Genomic DNA, 16,599 nt, shown 5'->3' on the forward strand with positions numbered 1-16,599 from the left:
ACACGTGTTCTTACCCGCTTCTTGGATCAAGCGGAACTTCTGCTGCAGCGTTAAAATCTTATACAGTCGAACCCCGCTACAACGAACGTCGCTTCAACGAAATTTTCGCTTCAACGAAATATTTCCAATTCCCCGTCAGCTCGCTATACAAAGTAATGGAACAAATTTCTCATCACAACGAACCATTTTTGGGGCGCGTTTCCGCTTCAACGAAATTTTTGCTATGCGAAGCTCAATTTAAAAATATATCTTACAATAAAACAAGCATATCGCCGCCCATCTATGTACTTCCATAGGCCCACGCTGCTTTGTTTCGCTAAACATTCGCTGGACCAAACTAATCCCCTCACTGAAACGCACATGATCACCGCCATAGCTTGGTGTTGATGACTATCGGGCTGGCTGCCTTGCGACAAGGCGCGGGGGCAAGCTCCCGTTTTCTTCCAATCCAATTCAGAGCCGCAACCAATCCGTTGCCAAAGGACGCAGCAGCCTGGCAACAGCAGCGCGTTTGCCCTAGTTTTTTTCACTCGTGCTTGTGCTGCTAGTGCGCTGTAATGAATGCGAGCATGGCGACTTCATCTAGAAAGCGGAAGTTCCTCTCGCTTGAAGAGAAGGCACGGATTATCAGCGCGGCATCCAGTGGCAGGAAAAAGGGAGATGTTGCAGCGGACTTCGGCATCTCACAGAGCACGCTGTCAACGATCTTGAAGTCGAAAGACGCGATAGCGCAAGCTCTTTCTTCGGGGACATCCGCGAAGCGGAAAAAGCTGACGCAAGCGGCTCATGAGGACCTTGAGAAGGCTCTGTACACGTGGTTCCTCGACGTGCGCGCAAAGAAGATGCCGGTCAGCGGAAACATGTTGCAGCAAAAGGCACTTGGCTATGCCTGTATGCTGGGCATCAATGATTTCAAAGCCAGCTCAGGGTGGCTGACCCGTTTTAAGGCCAGGCATGAAATCGTCGCTAAAGTGCTGTGTGGGGAGTCGGCCTCATCAGACGCCGACGCTGCATCTGCTTGGGCATCAGCTACTGTGCCGGAATTAATGGAGAAATATGCCACATCAGACATATACAATGCCGATGAAACGGGACTTTTCTTCGAGCTCCTCCCCTCCAAGACGCTTCACATGAAGGGCCAGCCATGCAGCGGAGGGAAGCATAGCAAAAAGCGTGTGACTGTGCTCCTGTGCTGCAACATGGACGGGTCTGACAAGCGCTGCCCACTGGTGATAGGCAAAAGTGCGAAGCCGCGGTGCTTCAAAGGTGGCAAGAGCCTGCCCGTCAAATATGTTGCCAATAAGAAGTCTTGGATGACACGGGCCGTTTTCAAAGAGTGGCTAACCGCTTTCGACCGTGACATGACGGCAAAGAAACGTAAGGTTTGTTTGCTCATCGACAATTGCTCAGCGCATAACGTTGAAGACGTTCAGCTTCAAAGCGTGGAAGTAAGATTCTTCCCGCCGAATTGCACGGCTTTAATCCAGCCGCTGGATCAAGGTATCATCAATAGCGTTAAAAGCGCTTATCGACAGCGACTGATTCAGCGGCTGGTGTTAAACATCGACACCGGTCGGGCAATCGAAGTGGATTTGTACATGGCTGTACAGATGGTCTCAGCAGCGTGGACGGCAACCAGTCGCAGTATCATCTACAACTGTTTTGTGCACGCCGGCTTTCACTCCGATGCTCAACTGGCAGCGAACTCCACGTCGGACGAGGAAGGCTGCAGTACAATTGCTCCACCCTCCACAGAGGCCAATGCGGCATGGGCAGCCCTTCAGGACTCCGGAGATGTGCCGGCCGATGTTCACATCGGCGACTACATCGCTGTTGACAGTGAAGTGCTAGCTCACGAGGAGCTGAGTGACGAAGCTATAATTGAGGGCGTTCGCCACAACGACGCATCATCGGATGATGACAGCGACGCGGAGGACTTAGCGCCACCACCTGCAATAAAAGTGATGGATGCTTTTGATGTGATCCGCAGATTTTTCGGTGCTCACGATGACGACGTCGCGATGCAACTGTTCACCGAGTGCGAAAGCCGCGCCACTGCACTCGTGGCAAAAAAAAAGAAGCAGAAGAAGCTGACCGACTTCTTTGGAAATAAATGATGTTTTGGGACTATGTGGTCCAACCTGACAGTGTTTTTGGCCTGTTTTCGCCTCAACGAAATTTCGCTTTAACGAAATTTTTCGCGCGCCCCGTCAGTTTCGTTGTAGCGAGGTTCAACTGTACTTTGGCATCTTCACTCACTGGCACTTCTGCACAGTTCAGAAAAAAGAACACCACGCTAGCTGCAACACCCCTAACCACTGCACACAAAGAAACGGCACACACGTCGCCGTAGGCACGGAAAGAGAGTGGGCGAACGGCAGCCAGTGGCAGCGGCACAGAACACGCGTTCACACTGCGTCCGCTGCGACTGCGAGGAGCGTGCGGAGTGGGTGGCGAGAGCACGTGACAAAAACCGATATGCCCGCTGCGTTTCAGGGAAGCATGTCTTCTCCTCTGCAGGCGAGCGTTTCGGTGGTGCGTAGGGCGTACCATGGAATGAGTTTTGTGCTATCAGTACTACGAGTTGGGCGCTTCGTCTATAAATAATCGCAATTGCTATGTGGCATCGCCTCGCGTCTCTGAATGGCCGTCGTTTCATCGAGTTTGCGGTGAAATGGGGATAGGAAATTGCCACATAGCACCCCAAATCTTCTAATTAACTGGGTTGGCCTAGGCCACCGGTTCGAATTATCTGGTCAAATTTACATTGGAAATTACGGGACCGCAGAAAACCTTTGAATTATCCGGGATTTTGGATTAACCAAGTTCGAATTAACGAGGTTTTACTCTACTTCTTTGCCAATTAAGAATAGAACACACTTAGAGTACTCACTCTTACCTCTTAACTGGGGGCGATCCTTCGACTTACTGTAGTAAGTGCGGCAATAGTCTGACAGTACTCCATGTTCTTATTCAGTGCCCTGCAATAGAAATAGAGAGGGAAAAGTATTTCGCTTCTGCATGTCACGGAAATATACCTCTTCACCCTGCATTTTTTCTTAGCATTGAACCACTTCTTAATCTGCAAATGGTTTTAGATTTCTTAGCCAAAACAGATGCCCTGAAAATAATTTGGCCAGGTAATTTTAACACATGATGAACAGCCCTTGTATTCGAGGGCCCTCTTGAAGCTCTTGTGTCACTGTTGTTTCATTGTTGTATGCTTTTACCCAAACACAATTGCCATGGCCCATGTTCCTAACTAATCAGTATCATTATTTTAGTGCCTATATATTTTACGCCATATACAGCGACAGTTTTTAGGCCTTTTTACAGCCATGTCACATCTACCAGGATGAATTCACTGTCCACGCCATTCATAATACATTGTTAAAATTACCATTTGTCATGACGTTCTTTGGCCATACCTGGCCCTTGTGCCATTAAACACCGCCCATCATCATTATCGGCATTTAATAAACCGACTATTTCATGCCGTAAGGCACACCAGTCGTTGGGTGCAGCTAATTCTAACATTTTTTCCAGACTTCCCCCTTGCCCGTAGGTTAAATGTAGCAAGCTGATTGTGTTTTCGAATACGAATATAGTGGTCCCAAAAAACTGGCCATGATGCAAGTTGCTCAAGCTGACAGTTAGAGCGGGAACTGGCCAGCGCCAGATGTCCTCTGCAGCATGAACCTGTATGGCAAATCCCGCGCATTATGCACTACAGCGGCTACAACGCGCCCCAAGAAGGCACTAAAAACAATCCTCGCTGTCCAAGCAGGTGATGCATAGTAAAGAAAAGCATTGGTTATGCAGTCGCTCTAATATTAAAAAAGGAATTTTAGCCTCAGCTATAGTTTTGTTGGACTTTCCGGTTCCCAGCTGAAAGTGACCGCTTTCATAAAAGGGAGGGGGGGAGCAAGTGCCCCCTTGCCTCCCCCCCCCCCCCGGCACGTACGCCTATGGTCTTTGTGTAGCCAGAGTCAAATAAACGATGTCTGCTGTAAAATTATGCCACATAGTTCAGTTCAAAATGCTATCTTTGAAAACACTGTGCTGTTCTGTTTCTGTCTTGATAAAATTCGAGAGGACATTGCACTTAAATTGTCTCTGCTTCAGATGCAAAAAGACATCAAGAAAAGCTGGTGTGTCATGCACTTCATTGCCTTGGGCTGGGCTCACTGCATTCTTCTGCAACCTGTGGTTTCCTTGCAACATTGCAGACCCTGGACACAAACCAGCAGATTGAGTATGTGATGGACGTGCGGCAAGCAATCCGGTTTGCCGCTAGTGACCTGAAGGGCCAGGAGTACCTGCCGGGCTTCTGCCAGGAAAAGGGCATCTCGCCCATTCTGCCCATCTTCCGCGAAGCCATCCTCATCGGGGTGCCTGAACTCAAGGAACAAGCGGCACAAGGGCTTGGCGAGGTGACGTCTTCCACATGCTTGACTTGTCTTCTTCAGCAACTGCAGCATCAGTCGCAGTTTATGACCAATTAAGTGGTCCCATTTCCTGTTGTCTTGTCACTGTTTACTTGCAGCACTTTTAGGGGCTCTTTACGCTAGGGACCTATTTGTGGATTAGGGAACGAATGATCCATAATGTCATATTCCTTGAACCTCATCTTCTGAAAGGACTTTGTGGCATTTGGATAAATAGTCCCATTCTTCAGGAATGTCCACAGGGCAGTCTAGTAACATCTCAACTGGAGAGCTAAATGCTTGCATGGGGGCATAATGCTGACAAGACAATGAGACCAGTTTTCTTTTTACTATTTGCCGATTTAGACATTAATCTTTGCCCACTCACTTTTGAAAACTTGGCCATGTGATCTTGCCTTTACATAAATTTTTAATGCTGAAGTTTGTAGCTGCTACTGCATTTTCCTTTTTTTTTTTCTGCTGTGAAAGTGAAAGCACAGCCACATCATTGTTATGTCATGCTTTGTAGCTTGTCTGTGCAGGCAGTCGTCAGCCAACTTTAGAAGCACACATGCCTATTCACCTTCATTTCATATCACAGTCATGTTCCGTGGCCATAAATTAGAAATAATAACAGCAAGAAAACTAATTGCAAAGCCTGTTGTGCATAATTATATGGGAGTGCAACATGCAATAACCATGGGAGCCAGCTTCTAAAGAGGTTATGGTTCCTAATATAACATATAACAGACTGAATTAAACTGCTGATTCAAATGCAGGCAAAGATAAAAGCGCAATGTTGCATTGAGTTATTTTCAACCTGTTTGCATTTTAATAAATGCTGATAAATACATTGCAGAGGTACGTGTGATAAAAGTGATTGTTATTTTTCTTTTAGTGTTTGCTCAAAAAGAGCAATCAGTAAAACAAAATCGCATTCAGTTTCGTTGTTTTGTGTAAAGTATATGCCTGTACACACACACGTACACAAAAAAAGTACTGATTTCATGTCTATGTGTTAGCTTAGTTCTTAGACCTGTTTAGTACCTTAGAATATTTCTGACTACTGCCACCTTTGTAAACAGGAGGTGTTATTCTAAGTTCTGTGTGTGAGCATGTTTTGATCCCATGTATCAAATAAGCAGTGTACTACTGTATTTTCGCAATTCTACGCACCCCCCTGCTATTGTTGCAAGAAAATTTGGAAAGAACTTTGCTTGCGAATCTAAGCACCCGCTTTTTTGCGAGGAAGAGGGCATAGCCAAGACTGCCAAGCGCATTTGCAATGCTTACTCTGTCGTCGAGCCAGAGTGTTCGGAGTACTGAGGTGGCGCAGTGTCGGTCACCTTCTGCTTCGCATTCCATATGCCACACACCCTAGTCTACGGTAGACCCCCTCACGTGCCAGCACTGACTTCATGCCACGTTCGATAGCACGAATGATGTCCAATTTTTCTTTTATGCTGAGCACCCGGTTTTTGTCCAAGCTTCAGCGTGACGCGAGTCCTAGCTTGCACAATGCCTCAACACAGGCCACCACTAGCCAGCCACAACGCTCTCTGGCTCAGTGCCGAAATGATGTTGATGTTAATGTGGATGGATGGATGGGATGGGATGGGATGGGATGGGATGGAATGGATGGAATGGGTGGGTGGGTGGGTGGGTGGGTGGGTGGGTGGACGGACGGACGGACGGACGGACGGACGGACGGACGGACGGACGGACGGACGGACGAACGGGCGGGCGGGCGGGCGGGCGGGCGGGCATCCCCTTTGGTACAGGGTGGTGGGTTGCACCACCGAGCTCTTGCTGTTATATTGCCTATTGTCCTTCCCATGTTAAAAAAGAAAAAGAAAAGAAACAAACCCATGAGGAATTCCCATAACCACAGTTTCTGAACTCCTATCGGGAACTTTGTTTTTGTATGCCTCCTTCTTTTGTTGTTTCACTACTTTTACTCCACCAATCCTCCAATCTTCTCTTAATAATGCCTATTGCAGACATGTTCACTTTTCCACTGTTCTCGCTGAACCCAAGGGCTTCAAAGGGGCCAGTGGTGCATAAATCGACTGCTGGGTAGACGTCTTCACATTCTAATAAAACATGCTCCATAGTTTCCCTAGCTTTACTGCACAAGCACATGCTTCTTCTTCCTTCTTATATCTCGCTTTATGAGTGCTTGTTCTAAGGCGTCCTGATCTCACTTCAAAAAGTAAATAGCTTCCCTTTGAGTTATCATAAATTGTTTCTTTCCCGATTTCGTTTTTTCTTCTTAAGTAGTTACCCATGGCAGGTTTCTTTTCCATTTCCGCCACCCATGAGATTATTTCAGCCTCTCTGACTTTCCGCTTGACGCTCTTTGTTGCTGTGTTGCCCACCCTACAGGCCGCATACTTGCTGGTAAGCTTCCTGGAACCATTACACCTTTCCACATACCCCGAAGCACCTCGTACCTATTGTATCCCCATAGCGCTCTGTGTTTCATTATGGCTGCATTTCTCTTCTCCTTTGCTGTTACTGTTTCTTTGTTTGTTTCCACACATCTGTTGCTTTTGTTTATCCATATACCAAGGTATATATATTCTCTTACACAAGGTATTTTCTGGCCCTCTATTTGACAGTGTCTGTTCACTGTTTTCATTTAATACTATAACACCTGATTTTTTTTTAAGCTAAATTTCAAACCTAAATTGTTGCCTTCCTGTACACAGATATTAGCCAGACATTGCATATCATTTTGCTTGTTAGCTAGCAATACAATGTCGTCCGCACAAAACAAACCTGGAAGCTACTGCTCTACTACTGTACCTGCCTGTTTGTATGAGAGAGTAAACCCGACACTACTTCCTTCTAGCGCCCTTTCCATCCTCACCATTGTGAGGGTACTGGGCTGATGCCAAGTGGTGTAGTCGCAGGCGCAAGGCGGAAGGCAACGGTGCGTAGCGGAGAGGTAGAACATGGAAGGATTGTGTGCGCGGTCGGAACTGGGGAGCGTGTGACAACTAACTTGAGTGAGTGAAGTAATCCGTGGAGCAAGCCGCGTGCGGTGCGGCGGGACGGAACACAGACTGCATGTGTGTGCGTGCGCCGAGGATTTCCCGAAATAAAGAACGTACTTGACAAGAGGCTCGTCTGATCGGACCTAACATGGAGGACCAAGAATCGTATAGCGTCACCGAGCCAGTTGCGTAGCCTCTCCTGCCTTCTTCGATCGTACAAGGACTGTTGGCTTCGAACTCCTGTACCACAATGGAAAGGGAGAGACTCGCGGCTGATATAGCTCAAATTCGGCACACCACGCCGGTCAACGACATGGCTAGGCCTGACGAGACAACCGGCATGGGGCCAGCGCTCAACATCAAAGTTGCACCCTTCCCGCTGCCGAAATTCAGTGGCTACGAGGAGCGACACTCGCTGCAAGACTTTCTTGAGGAGTACTCAGAATACTGAGATATTGTGGGTATCCGGCCCTGACCGCCCTTTGCAGTTGCTTCCAGAAGCGTTGGACGGGTCAGCTAAACAATGGTTCACAAAATAGACACAGGCAGTCATCCACCAGTTAGATGCAAGCTGCACCCGATTAACAGCCAAAAGAGAAAAATTTTTGATGGGTGTACCCAAGATTTGCTGGACCAAGACCTCGCTGAGCCCTGCTCCAGTTCCTTGGCCATTGCCCTGTATTAGTAAGGAAGAAAACTAGAGCATATCGCCTTGCGGTCGATTACAGACCCTTAAATGCAATCACTACTGTGCCAGTATATCCCATGCCCCGCACAGATTGAGTACTGGCTCAGGGCTTCTTTTAAGTGTCGGTTGCTCCCGAAGATGTACCGAAGACTGCATTCCTGTGCCATAGAGGAGTGTTTCAATTTAAGCGAATGCCATTTGAGGTAGCAGGTGGGCCGGCAACATTTCAATCTGTCATGGACAATGTGTTAGAAGGCATAAAACACAACTACTGCCTGGCATTTCTTGACGATGTGCTCGTTTATTCAGAAACTTTTGACGACCACCGACAACATATCGATGAGGTACTGTGATGAATTGGCTATTCAGGTCTGACAATCAATCTCTGCAAAGTTACATCCTGCAAAGAGGCATTAAAGTCCCTTGGACATGTAATCTTTCCAGGCAAATGTCAACCTTACCCGGACAAGGTGTGAGCGGTTGCAGAGTTCCCATGCCCTAAAACAGTCAAGAAGCTCCAAATGTTCTTGGGCCTTGTGGGATACTACAGAAATTTTATGCCGTGGTTTTCTGACAAAGCCTCTGACGGCTCTCCTCAAGAAAGGAGCCCATTGGATTTGGGGTGCCGAGCAACAGACAGCATTCAAGATTCTGAGGCTAACACTGGCAGGAGAGGTGGCTGTGGTATTGCTTGACCTGAACGGGCCCTTTGTGATTGAAACAGATGCCAGTGACACTGGCACATCGGCAGTGTTGTTGCAGGAAGTCGAAAGTGAACTCAGGCCTGTGTCATTTATAAGCAGGACCCCCAGCGCTACTGAAAAGAACTGTACTGTCCAAGAATAGGAATGCCTCGCTGTGGTGTGGGCTGTCGATAAATTCCTACCGTATGTATAATTCACATCATTTGAGGAGCATTGTGACCGTGCATCATTGGCTTGGATGTTTACAACTGAGCAGACATCGTGCAGAGTGCGACGTTGGGTGTTGAGATTACAAGGGTTCAAGTGTACCATAAGGCATCGTAAAGAACGGGCCAACATCCCAGTGGATGCACTGAGCAGGTGCCCGATCCCTGCTTACAAATCTGCTTAGCCTTGTTTGGTGGAGGACTGGTTTCCAATCGAAGTGCAAGAGCTACAACAAACAATTTGTTTTGAACTAGCAACCCCTGTTGACGTGACTGATGTGTCTCCACTCACCGACACTGCAAAGTTCCAGTTGGAACAATGCAAGGATCCACTACTGCTGCAATACTTAGTCTCGTCTGCCACCTGGTGATGCTAAAAAGTCCAAGAGGGTACAGGACCTAGCTGATGACAGCAAAATCTCGAACAATGGTATCCTTGTGTACACGATCAGTAAACGTAAGGTGGCGTGGCTTCCCCAACACTTAGGAAACATGGCACTGAAGATGGAGCATGACCACCGTCTAAGTGGGCATTTAGGCTTTTTTAAAACTTGGAAACATGTGAAGAGCTGGTTCACATGGCTTGGTACCCGCTCCAATATCTCCTGTTACATGCGCAGCTGCCAGCAGTGCCAGGCTTTCAAACCTCACTGGCAAAAACTAAAAGTACTGATGGACAGTTCATGGGCCACCCACCCAATGCAGCAGCTAAGTGTGGACGTTATTGGGCTACTGCCCACAAACCCTCGGCGCCACAAGTACATCCTGGTGGTGCTGGACGCCTACCTCCAAATTGATCACTGATAAAATGTTCATTTTTTTTTTTTTTGCTGGCATGGTGTGCCTAGCTCCATCTCTAGCGACAGTGGCATACCATTCATTCATAAGCAAACTGTGGGAAGGCATTCTCCAGCACTGGTGAATCAAGGAGAGCCACACAGTCCCAGGCAAACCAGCAAGACAGACTGTGGAATGCCATAAGACAATGGTTAAACAATGCCTGGTGAGCTACTGCATTTCCCACAGGGACTGGGACAATAGGCTACCCAAAGTGGCATTTGCAATGCGCAGTTACTGGCTTTACGCCTGCCTTCTTGTGCTATAGGCAGGAACTACGGAACCCGTGGAGCCATCACAATCAGGCAGCTGCCACCAAGGTGCCACCTTTTGCGCCTCATGCCCTAGCTGCTGAACTGGATGTGTACCTTCGAGATGCCTGGGCCTTTGCACAGGACCACCAAACTTTGGCAAAAGCCAGCCTGGCAAAGTATTAAAACAAAAAGCGCACTCCAGCTACCATGTACATAATAAACAGCAGTGGGGATAAAGGGCACCCCTGCCTCAGTCTCTTGCTATCAACTTTCTCCTCGCTCCTCATCCCTTCCTATTCAATGCAAACGGTATTTTCTAGGTAAATCATTCTGAAAAGCTGTAGACAAACATTGCCTAAGAAGCCTTCCCCTTCCAGAATATCCCACAAAATGTGGAGGTCTACATTGTCATACGCTCCTATAATGTCTAAAAAGGCCAGATATAACGGTGTCCTTTCAACTCTTAATATTTCAATACACTGAGTAAGGACAAATAAGTTATCATCCAAACGCCTACCTATTCTGAAACCATTCTGAAGTTCTCCCAAAATGCCATTATTCTCTACCCATGCTTGCAGCTTTAATTGTCTGCATTTCTAATCTGTATATTACTGTTGTAATGGTCAACAGTCTGTACGAGTTAGTTCTATCTTTCTCCCCTTTACCTCATAAATTAAATTCATTCTACTTTGTCGCCAACTTCACCCTTACAAGCGCCCTTTGCGTTTGCACTTGGAGGCCGTTTTGATCTCTAAGGCTTGTTCTTCTGCCTGGCCGACCTACCACCATGATTGTGCTACGAAAAGTGCAAAAACTGCATGTTAACCGATACGTATGCAATAAGCTGGTACAGCTTATGCGGATACAAAACGCATTATGTTCAATGGCCGCTGAGTCGGGGATTTGACTACTTTTAGAATGGAACTATTGTTTAAGCGGATGTGGTTTAACGAGGTTTTACTGTAACCATTTTTTTTTTTTTTTTTAGTGCAATGGAAAGCTTACCGGTCATAGTGTCGAATCATGCAGTGTTAATGCAGAAAGTGCCATTGAACATTTTGTTTATCTGAATTTTTCTATCTGCATTGAGGATGTAGTTGTTGACTGGAAGCATGCTGGAAAGAGTGACAGGTGAGCCAGATAGCAATTGTACATCAGCATTGATCGGAGACGGACAACAAGTGCAGTTGTAGCTGTCTTACTCTCCAGCACATTTTGCACCTGTCCTGTGGCTCTTGTCTTTGTTTCCTTTCCATTTGAATTTTTTGCTTTCCTTTATCTCGTTCAGTGATGAACCAACTAGCCCAGCAACACAGTTTGTTAGGCTGCTTGTAAACGTCAACTTTATAAATTTATAATACGCTTAGAATAAAGCACAAGAGCCTAATACAGTAGAACCTCATTGGTATGTTCCCATTACATACATTTCCCGGCACCAAAGTTTGCAATCGAGGAAACAAAAAATTGCTCAAGAGAGTTGCGCTCATTCATATTTCCTGTTCATATGTTTGCAGTTCATATGTTCCTGGAAAACATGCTTTTTCAGCACCAACATTCAGTACGTCACCAACCGTATGATACGTATTACAGCCACTAGATTCCATGTAAACAAGAAAATGCGCGAGGTACGCGTGATCGAGAACAGTATATAGCTGCCTGCCATGGCAGCGTCACTGCAGTACTCACACGCCTGTCTTGCATGAAAATGTTGGCGCACACTTATTTTCTCATTTTGGTACTAGCAAGTCTTCTCCGGGGTCGTCGCATGCCGCATTCACAGCTGTCGCTGCCAATCCTATTGTGATAAGCATCTTCACCTACGCCGGAAGAGTAGTGCACACTTTTAATTGGCGATAACCAAAACGCGCCACTATTCCTTGCTGCAGACTGCGATCGAATAGGTTTTCCGTCCACTACATTTCATGTCAACAAGAAAAGGCATAAGGTATGTGCGATTGTGAGCAGTATATAGCCACCCGTCACATGTGAAAACGACGGTGCGCACAGCTTCTTATTCCGGTACCAGCAAATCTCAGCCTGGGTCGTCGCACACCCCATTCACAGCTATCACCATGAAACCTATTGCGATAAGCATCTTCACTGATCTGTTTAACAGCGTGTGGTGTGTAGTGCCATTGGTAGCGGGCTGCACGCTTTTAGTAGGCGATGATCCAAATGCGCTGCCATTTCCTGCTGCAGGGCATCATGTTTCACTTCGGTGGCATCCGGCGGCACCTGCCTGCTCAATTTTGTTTTGGTTTCCCGTCACCCTCTAAAAAGCCATGTAATAGAAAAACAACAAAACACGTCTCCGGTCGCCTGAGCACCACTAGTTCGATGTGTGTTGGCATCTGGTGCTGCAACCATCCACACGACACTTCACATTATGTAGATGTCAACAGTAGTTGAGTCTGTCAAATTTTTTAGCTACATTATATTGTACGTTTTCCAGGTTAGTACATTTCTTCTAACAGGGTTTTTTTTTTTTTTTCAGCACATATCGGACGAGGTTTTACTGTAATGTGCAAACTGGAACTTTAAACAATAATTATGTGGCACCTAATAAGCACTGATTTACTTATGGTAATCTCATACACTGCAACCGAAGTGCCAAGGCTTCTGCCAGTTCACACCACTTACTGGTTTTTGAGACTTTCTTTGCATACTTAAAATTATAATGCCTACTTAAATCACCTTGAGTGAACAGTGTACTTGATTCTGTCGCTATAAATCGGGGCCACTTTATTTTCATCAAAGCCTAGCAACACATTCTGTCCAGTTGCAAGTCCCTTGAACGTAGACTTTCTCTTTCAGGTGATCCGGCTAACAGATGCTGCCTCCTTGCGGCAGTCGGTCATCAGCATCACGGGACCGCTCATTCGTATCCTAGGTGACCGGTTCAGCTTCAGCGTCAAAGTGGCTGTGCTTGAGACGTTGGCCCTGCTACTTGCTAAGGTTGGTCTTCCCAAAAGCTCCGACGAGGTCCTTGGTGTTTGTTGGTGTTTCACTCTCAAGAGGGTGCAAAACATTGCATAAAAAGAAAACTTTTTGGACCTTTTTGTACCATTTATACGGTGTGCTGTCATGTCAGTACTGTGTATTTTGTGCTATTGAGATAACCTCCTTCAGTGCTCATGTCAACATGAATGAGGGTGCACGAGAAAGTGTCCTCCCTAGGCCATTGCACATGGCAGAGGTAATTGTGGTAATGGGCTTGATTTGGGGGCATTGAAAAGGGAACATGACAAACAAGCTGTTTGGTGGGATATGGTCTAAAAAAGGACTGTGCAGTCGTTTAGGATGTGAGATTGCATAATAGTATGCAGTTAAACCTCATTATACAGTCGAACCCGACTACATTGAATTATTCTACATATCGAACAATTTCTGGACACGGTATAGTTACAATGAGTATATATAGCAAAAATTACTCTTACATTGAATAAAAATAGCAGCGACTCCCGGTATATTGAACGTCAAGTGGCGGAAAAGTGCCTCCAGAAGTTGGCTTTCCCTCGCGGTGGCAGTGAAACCCGGCCGCGCGGTTCCATCCAACCACTCTCCCTACCATGACCACACTGCCTCGGACGAGCTGTCGACACCCCCCTGCAAAAAATTATCCTGGCCCGTCCACAGCGCTTGAGACAGCCAATCAGAGGCTCTTGTGCCCTCGTCATGCAAAATGGCGAAAGTGCGAGTTGTCTCTCTGCTTTTCTGGCTCATTGTGTGTGCGCCTTGTGGGCCTTCTCCCGCAGTGTTGCCGTGATGAAGTGGAAGAATTCGCCTTTCGTCGTGAAGCTCGAAATCATAAATCGAGTCGAACGCGCTGAGAAGTTGCATGTCTCCGCGGCGTGCAAGATTCCGAGGAGCACTCGACATGATCTTGAAAAATAAGGGGGAGATTAGGGTTAAAGCAGCCAAACTCGCGACCTGGTGCCCATGGCGCCCGACGCATACGCAGGGCCGTGTATGAGTGGTTCATCCGAAATTGCTTCAGCCGTGCCGGCTTCCGCGTGCTCGGTGATGACTGTAAATTCTGATGAATGTGACGAAGCCGTTGCCGAAGTTCGGAGCGAGGTGTCAGAATTTCCGGAAGCTGTTGACGAATCAACAGTGGATGTTAAAATTGAAGGGATACCCTCATTTAGGTTTCCCTTTCTTGTATTTAGAGGCAGAATAAGATTGTTTTACGGCAAGCAAATACTCTATGGAATCAGGGTTGTCAATTTTAAATACTAGAAAGTGCCCATGATGTGTCCAACAGTTGGCACTTTTTTGCCCCAATGTGCTCTGAAATCTGTATTTGGGTGCTCCAAGCCGCTCCAAAATGAACATTTGCTCCTCCGAAAATTGCTCCAAATCCAAGTTTGGCAGTGGCACCACTGTGTGCGTCCTCATTCCTAAATACCCAAGCTACTGATAGCTTGCTGCTGTCTTGTTATTCATTGCTTGCGGACTCCCAAGCATGTTCAGCACCATGTTGTCTTGCACAAAATTTGTAAGCATTAAACTTAGCATTTTTTCATATTTAGCTTTTTCTTCTTGATTCAATTGGGTAGTCGAAATGTACTACAGTCAACTTCCATTAATTCAACCCTGACGCAGAGATGACGTTGGAGTACACAGCTGATTGATATTGCAGCATCTGTCCCATCCTAACATGCCCCCAAATCGAATCCACGCTCACTCACTTCTGTGTGTCTCAAGTAGAAAACTAACGTAGGCACAAAACTCCTAAACAAAGTAGAAATCTAATGCACTCTCATTTTTTTGGCAAGAAAAATTTGTTGCAATGTTTTCTGCATGTCAGCATCGCTGCACATTTTTTTTAAAGTCAGCTTTGCCGCAGTACATGTGCGTTATGCGCTCAAGGCATACGAATGTCGTGAAGGCAGCTGTGGTTTTGTGTATGATTGCACCAAGCAGGCTATTTCCGATGCAATTATCTTGGAAATTTTTGCATTATAATTGGGTAAATACCGTGATCAGACATTGTTAGCTACGGTTATTGATTGAAAATCCTGCTAGAGCAGGCCAAAAATAGGCATTTTTGATGGGCGACAACGTGTGTCCAATGCATTCACTGTCCCCTATGCTCCACTGAGACATTCTCTGCCACTAAAGGGATCGTTATTGGAGTTGCCATGGAGTTCAGGTGCATGTTTGCTGACTGGTAAAGTTCGAATTATCCACTGAAGGCCAATTTTAGGATCGAAACATTTCTATGACAGCTTGTGCCCATAGATATGCATGGGCACCAGCTGGGACCTTCGGTCAGGATCAAATTAATGACAATCGAATTAGCGGAACTCTAGTGTATTCGGTATTTGCACAACCCTAGTTAAGGGTGAATGAGGGTCGTGAAAACTTTTTCTTTTTCAACATACGTTGCTTAATTTTTGTGTGCAGATGTATTGTAGAATGCTGATTTCAAATATGTATTTAGATTTAAAATATCTCACTTGGAAGAAAAAGTATGACAGTATACAATAGTCCTAATTAGGTCATTTCTTACAGGCCTTTGTAGTAGTTTGTCATTAAAATAAAGTGTGTTTAAGAATAATGCAGACACTTCCAAAGGCCCAGTGCACATCCCAAAGCTAAGAAAATACCAATAAAGTGAATGTAAGCGACTAGTTGAGCAGGTGCGCGAGACTTTTTCATGGCGAAAAATGAAAAAAGTCGCCTACACAAATGGGATTTGTCGGGGTATACTGACACAAATAGGCAGAATTAGTGCCGCTTAGGGGTTAAAAGTGAAAGAGCTGTGAGAAAGCGTCCATTGGACTCTTTTTGCAGTGCACATGCTTGTGTGTGGTGATGTTTCACACCCTGGTGGCAAGTTTTACTGTCAGGATGTCGGCTCGGCAAGTTGTGCTTCATGGGATGATTTGATTGCCGATGCAGGTAGGGGTGCAGCTGAAACCATTCCTGCCACAGCTGCAGACCACTTTCTTGAAAGCACTCAATGATGGCAACCGGCAGGTGAGGCTAAAGGCCTCGGTAGCGCTGAGTCACCTCATTGTCATCCACACGCGGTGCGATCCAGTCTTCCAGGAGTTGCACAACTCGGTCAAGAATCAGGACGATCCCACTGTCAGGTGAGTGCCAAGGTGGTGCCCGATGTCTGCCATTGTGCAGTGTAGACCGCTCATCTTTAAAGTAGCACGCAGGAGTGGCGAAAGTCTGCGCTATAAGCAGCACCACATTATAACCAAAATATTACATGTTTGGGCTCTTAAGCGTGCCAAACAAGCAAATACCTTTCAAACTATTTATTGCACATTTCAAACGCACAAAAAAAATATCACATCTAAGCCTGAAAAATAGGTTCTCCTCACAAGTGCCTTATCTGCAGAAGAATGCTGTGATATTTGTCTGCCAATGTTTTGTAACCATGTTTCAAATTATTTCATCTTCAGCAAGGCCTATACACTGAACACTTTATCACTCAAACCGTTTTTTAATGTACTACATTTTCACT

At 46.2% G+C, this 16,599-nt stretch overlaps 1 protein-coding gene across 1 annotated transcript in view; it reads left to right on the plus strand.

The window, feature by feature from the left end:
• Nucleotides 1–16,599, plus strand: part of l(3)80Fj (lethal (3) 80Fj) — a 413,275-nt gene that overhangs the window by 351,597 nt on the left and 45,079 nt on the right. The window contains exons 47-49 of the mRNA XM_075686799.1: nucleotides 4,230–4,433; nucleotides 12,930–13,070; nucleotides 16,023–16,216. Of these exons, the coding sequence (XP_075542914.1) occupies nucleotides 4,230–4,433; nucleotides 12,930–13,070; nucleotides 16,023–16,216 (539 nt within the window). The remainder of the gene's footprint in view (nucleotides 1–4,229; nucleotides 4,434–12,929; nucleotides 13,071–16,022; nucleotides 16,217–16,599) is intronic.

The sequence above is a fragment of the Dermacentor variabilis genome, chromosome 3 (assembly GCF_050947875.1).
Source record: "Dermacentor variabilis isolate Ectoservices chromosome 3, ASM5094787v1, whole genome shotgun sequence".
NCBI classification, from domain to species: domain Eukaryota; kingdom Metazoa; phylum Arthropoda; class Arachnida; order Ixodida; family Ixodidae; genus Dermacentor; species Dermacentor variabilis.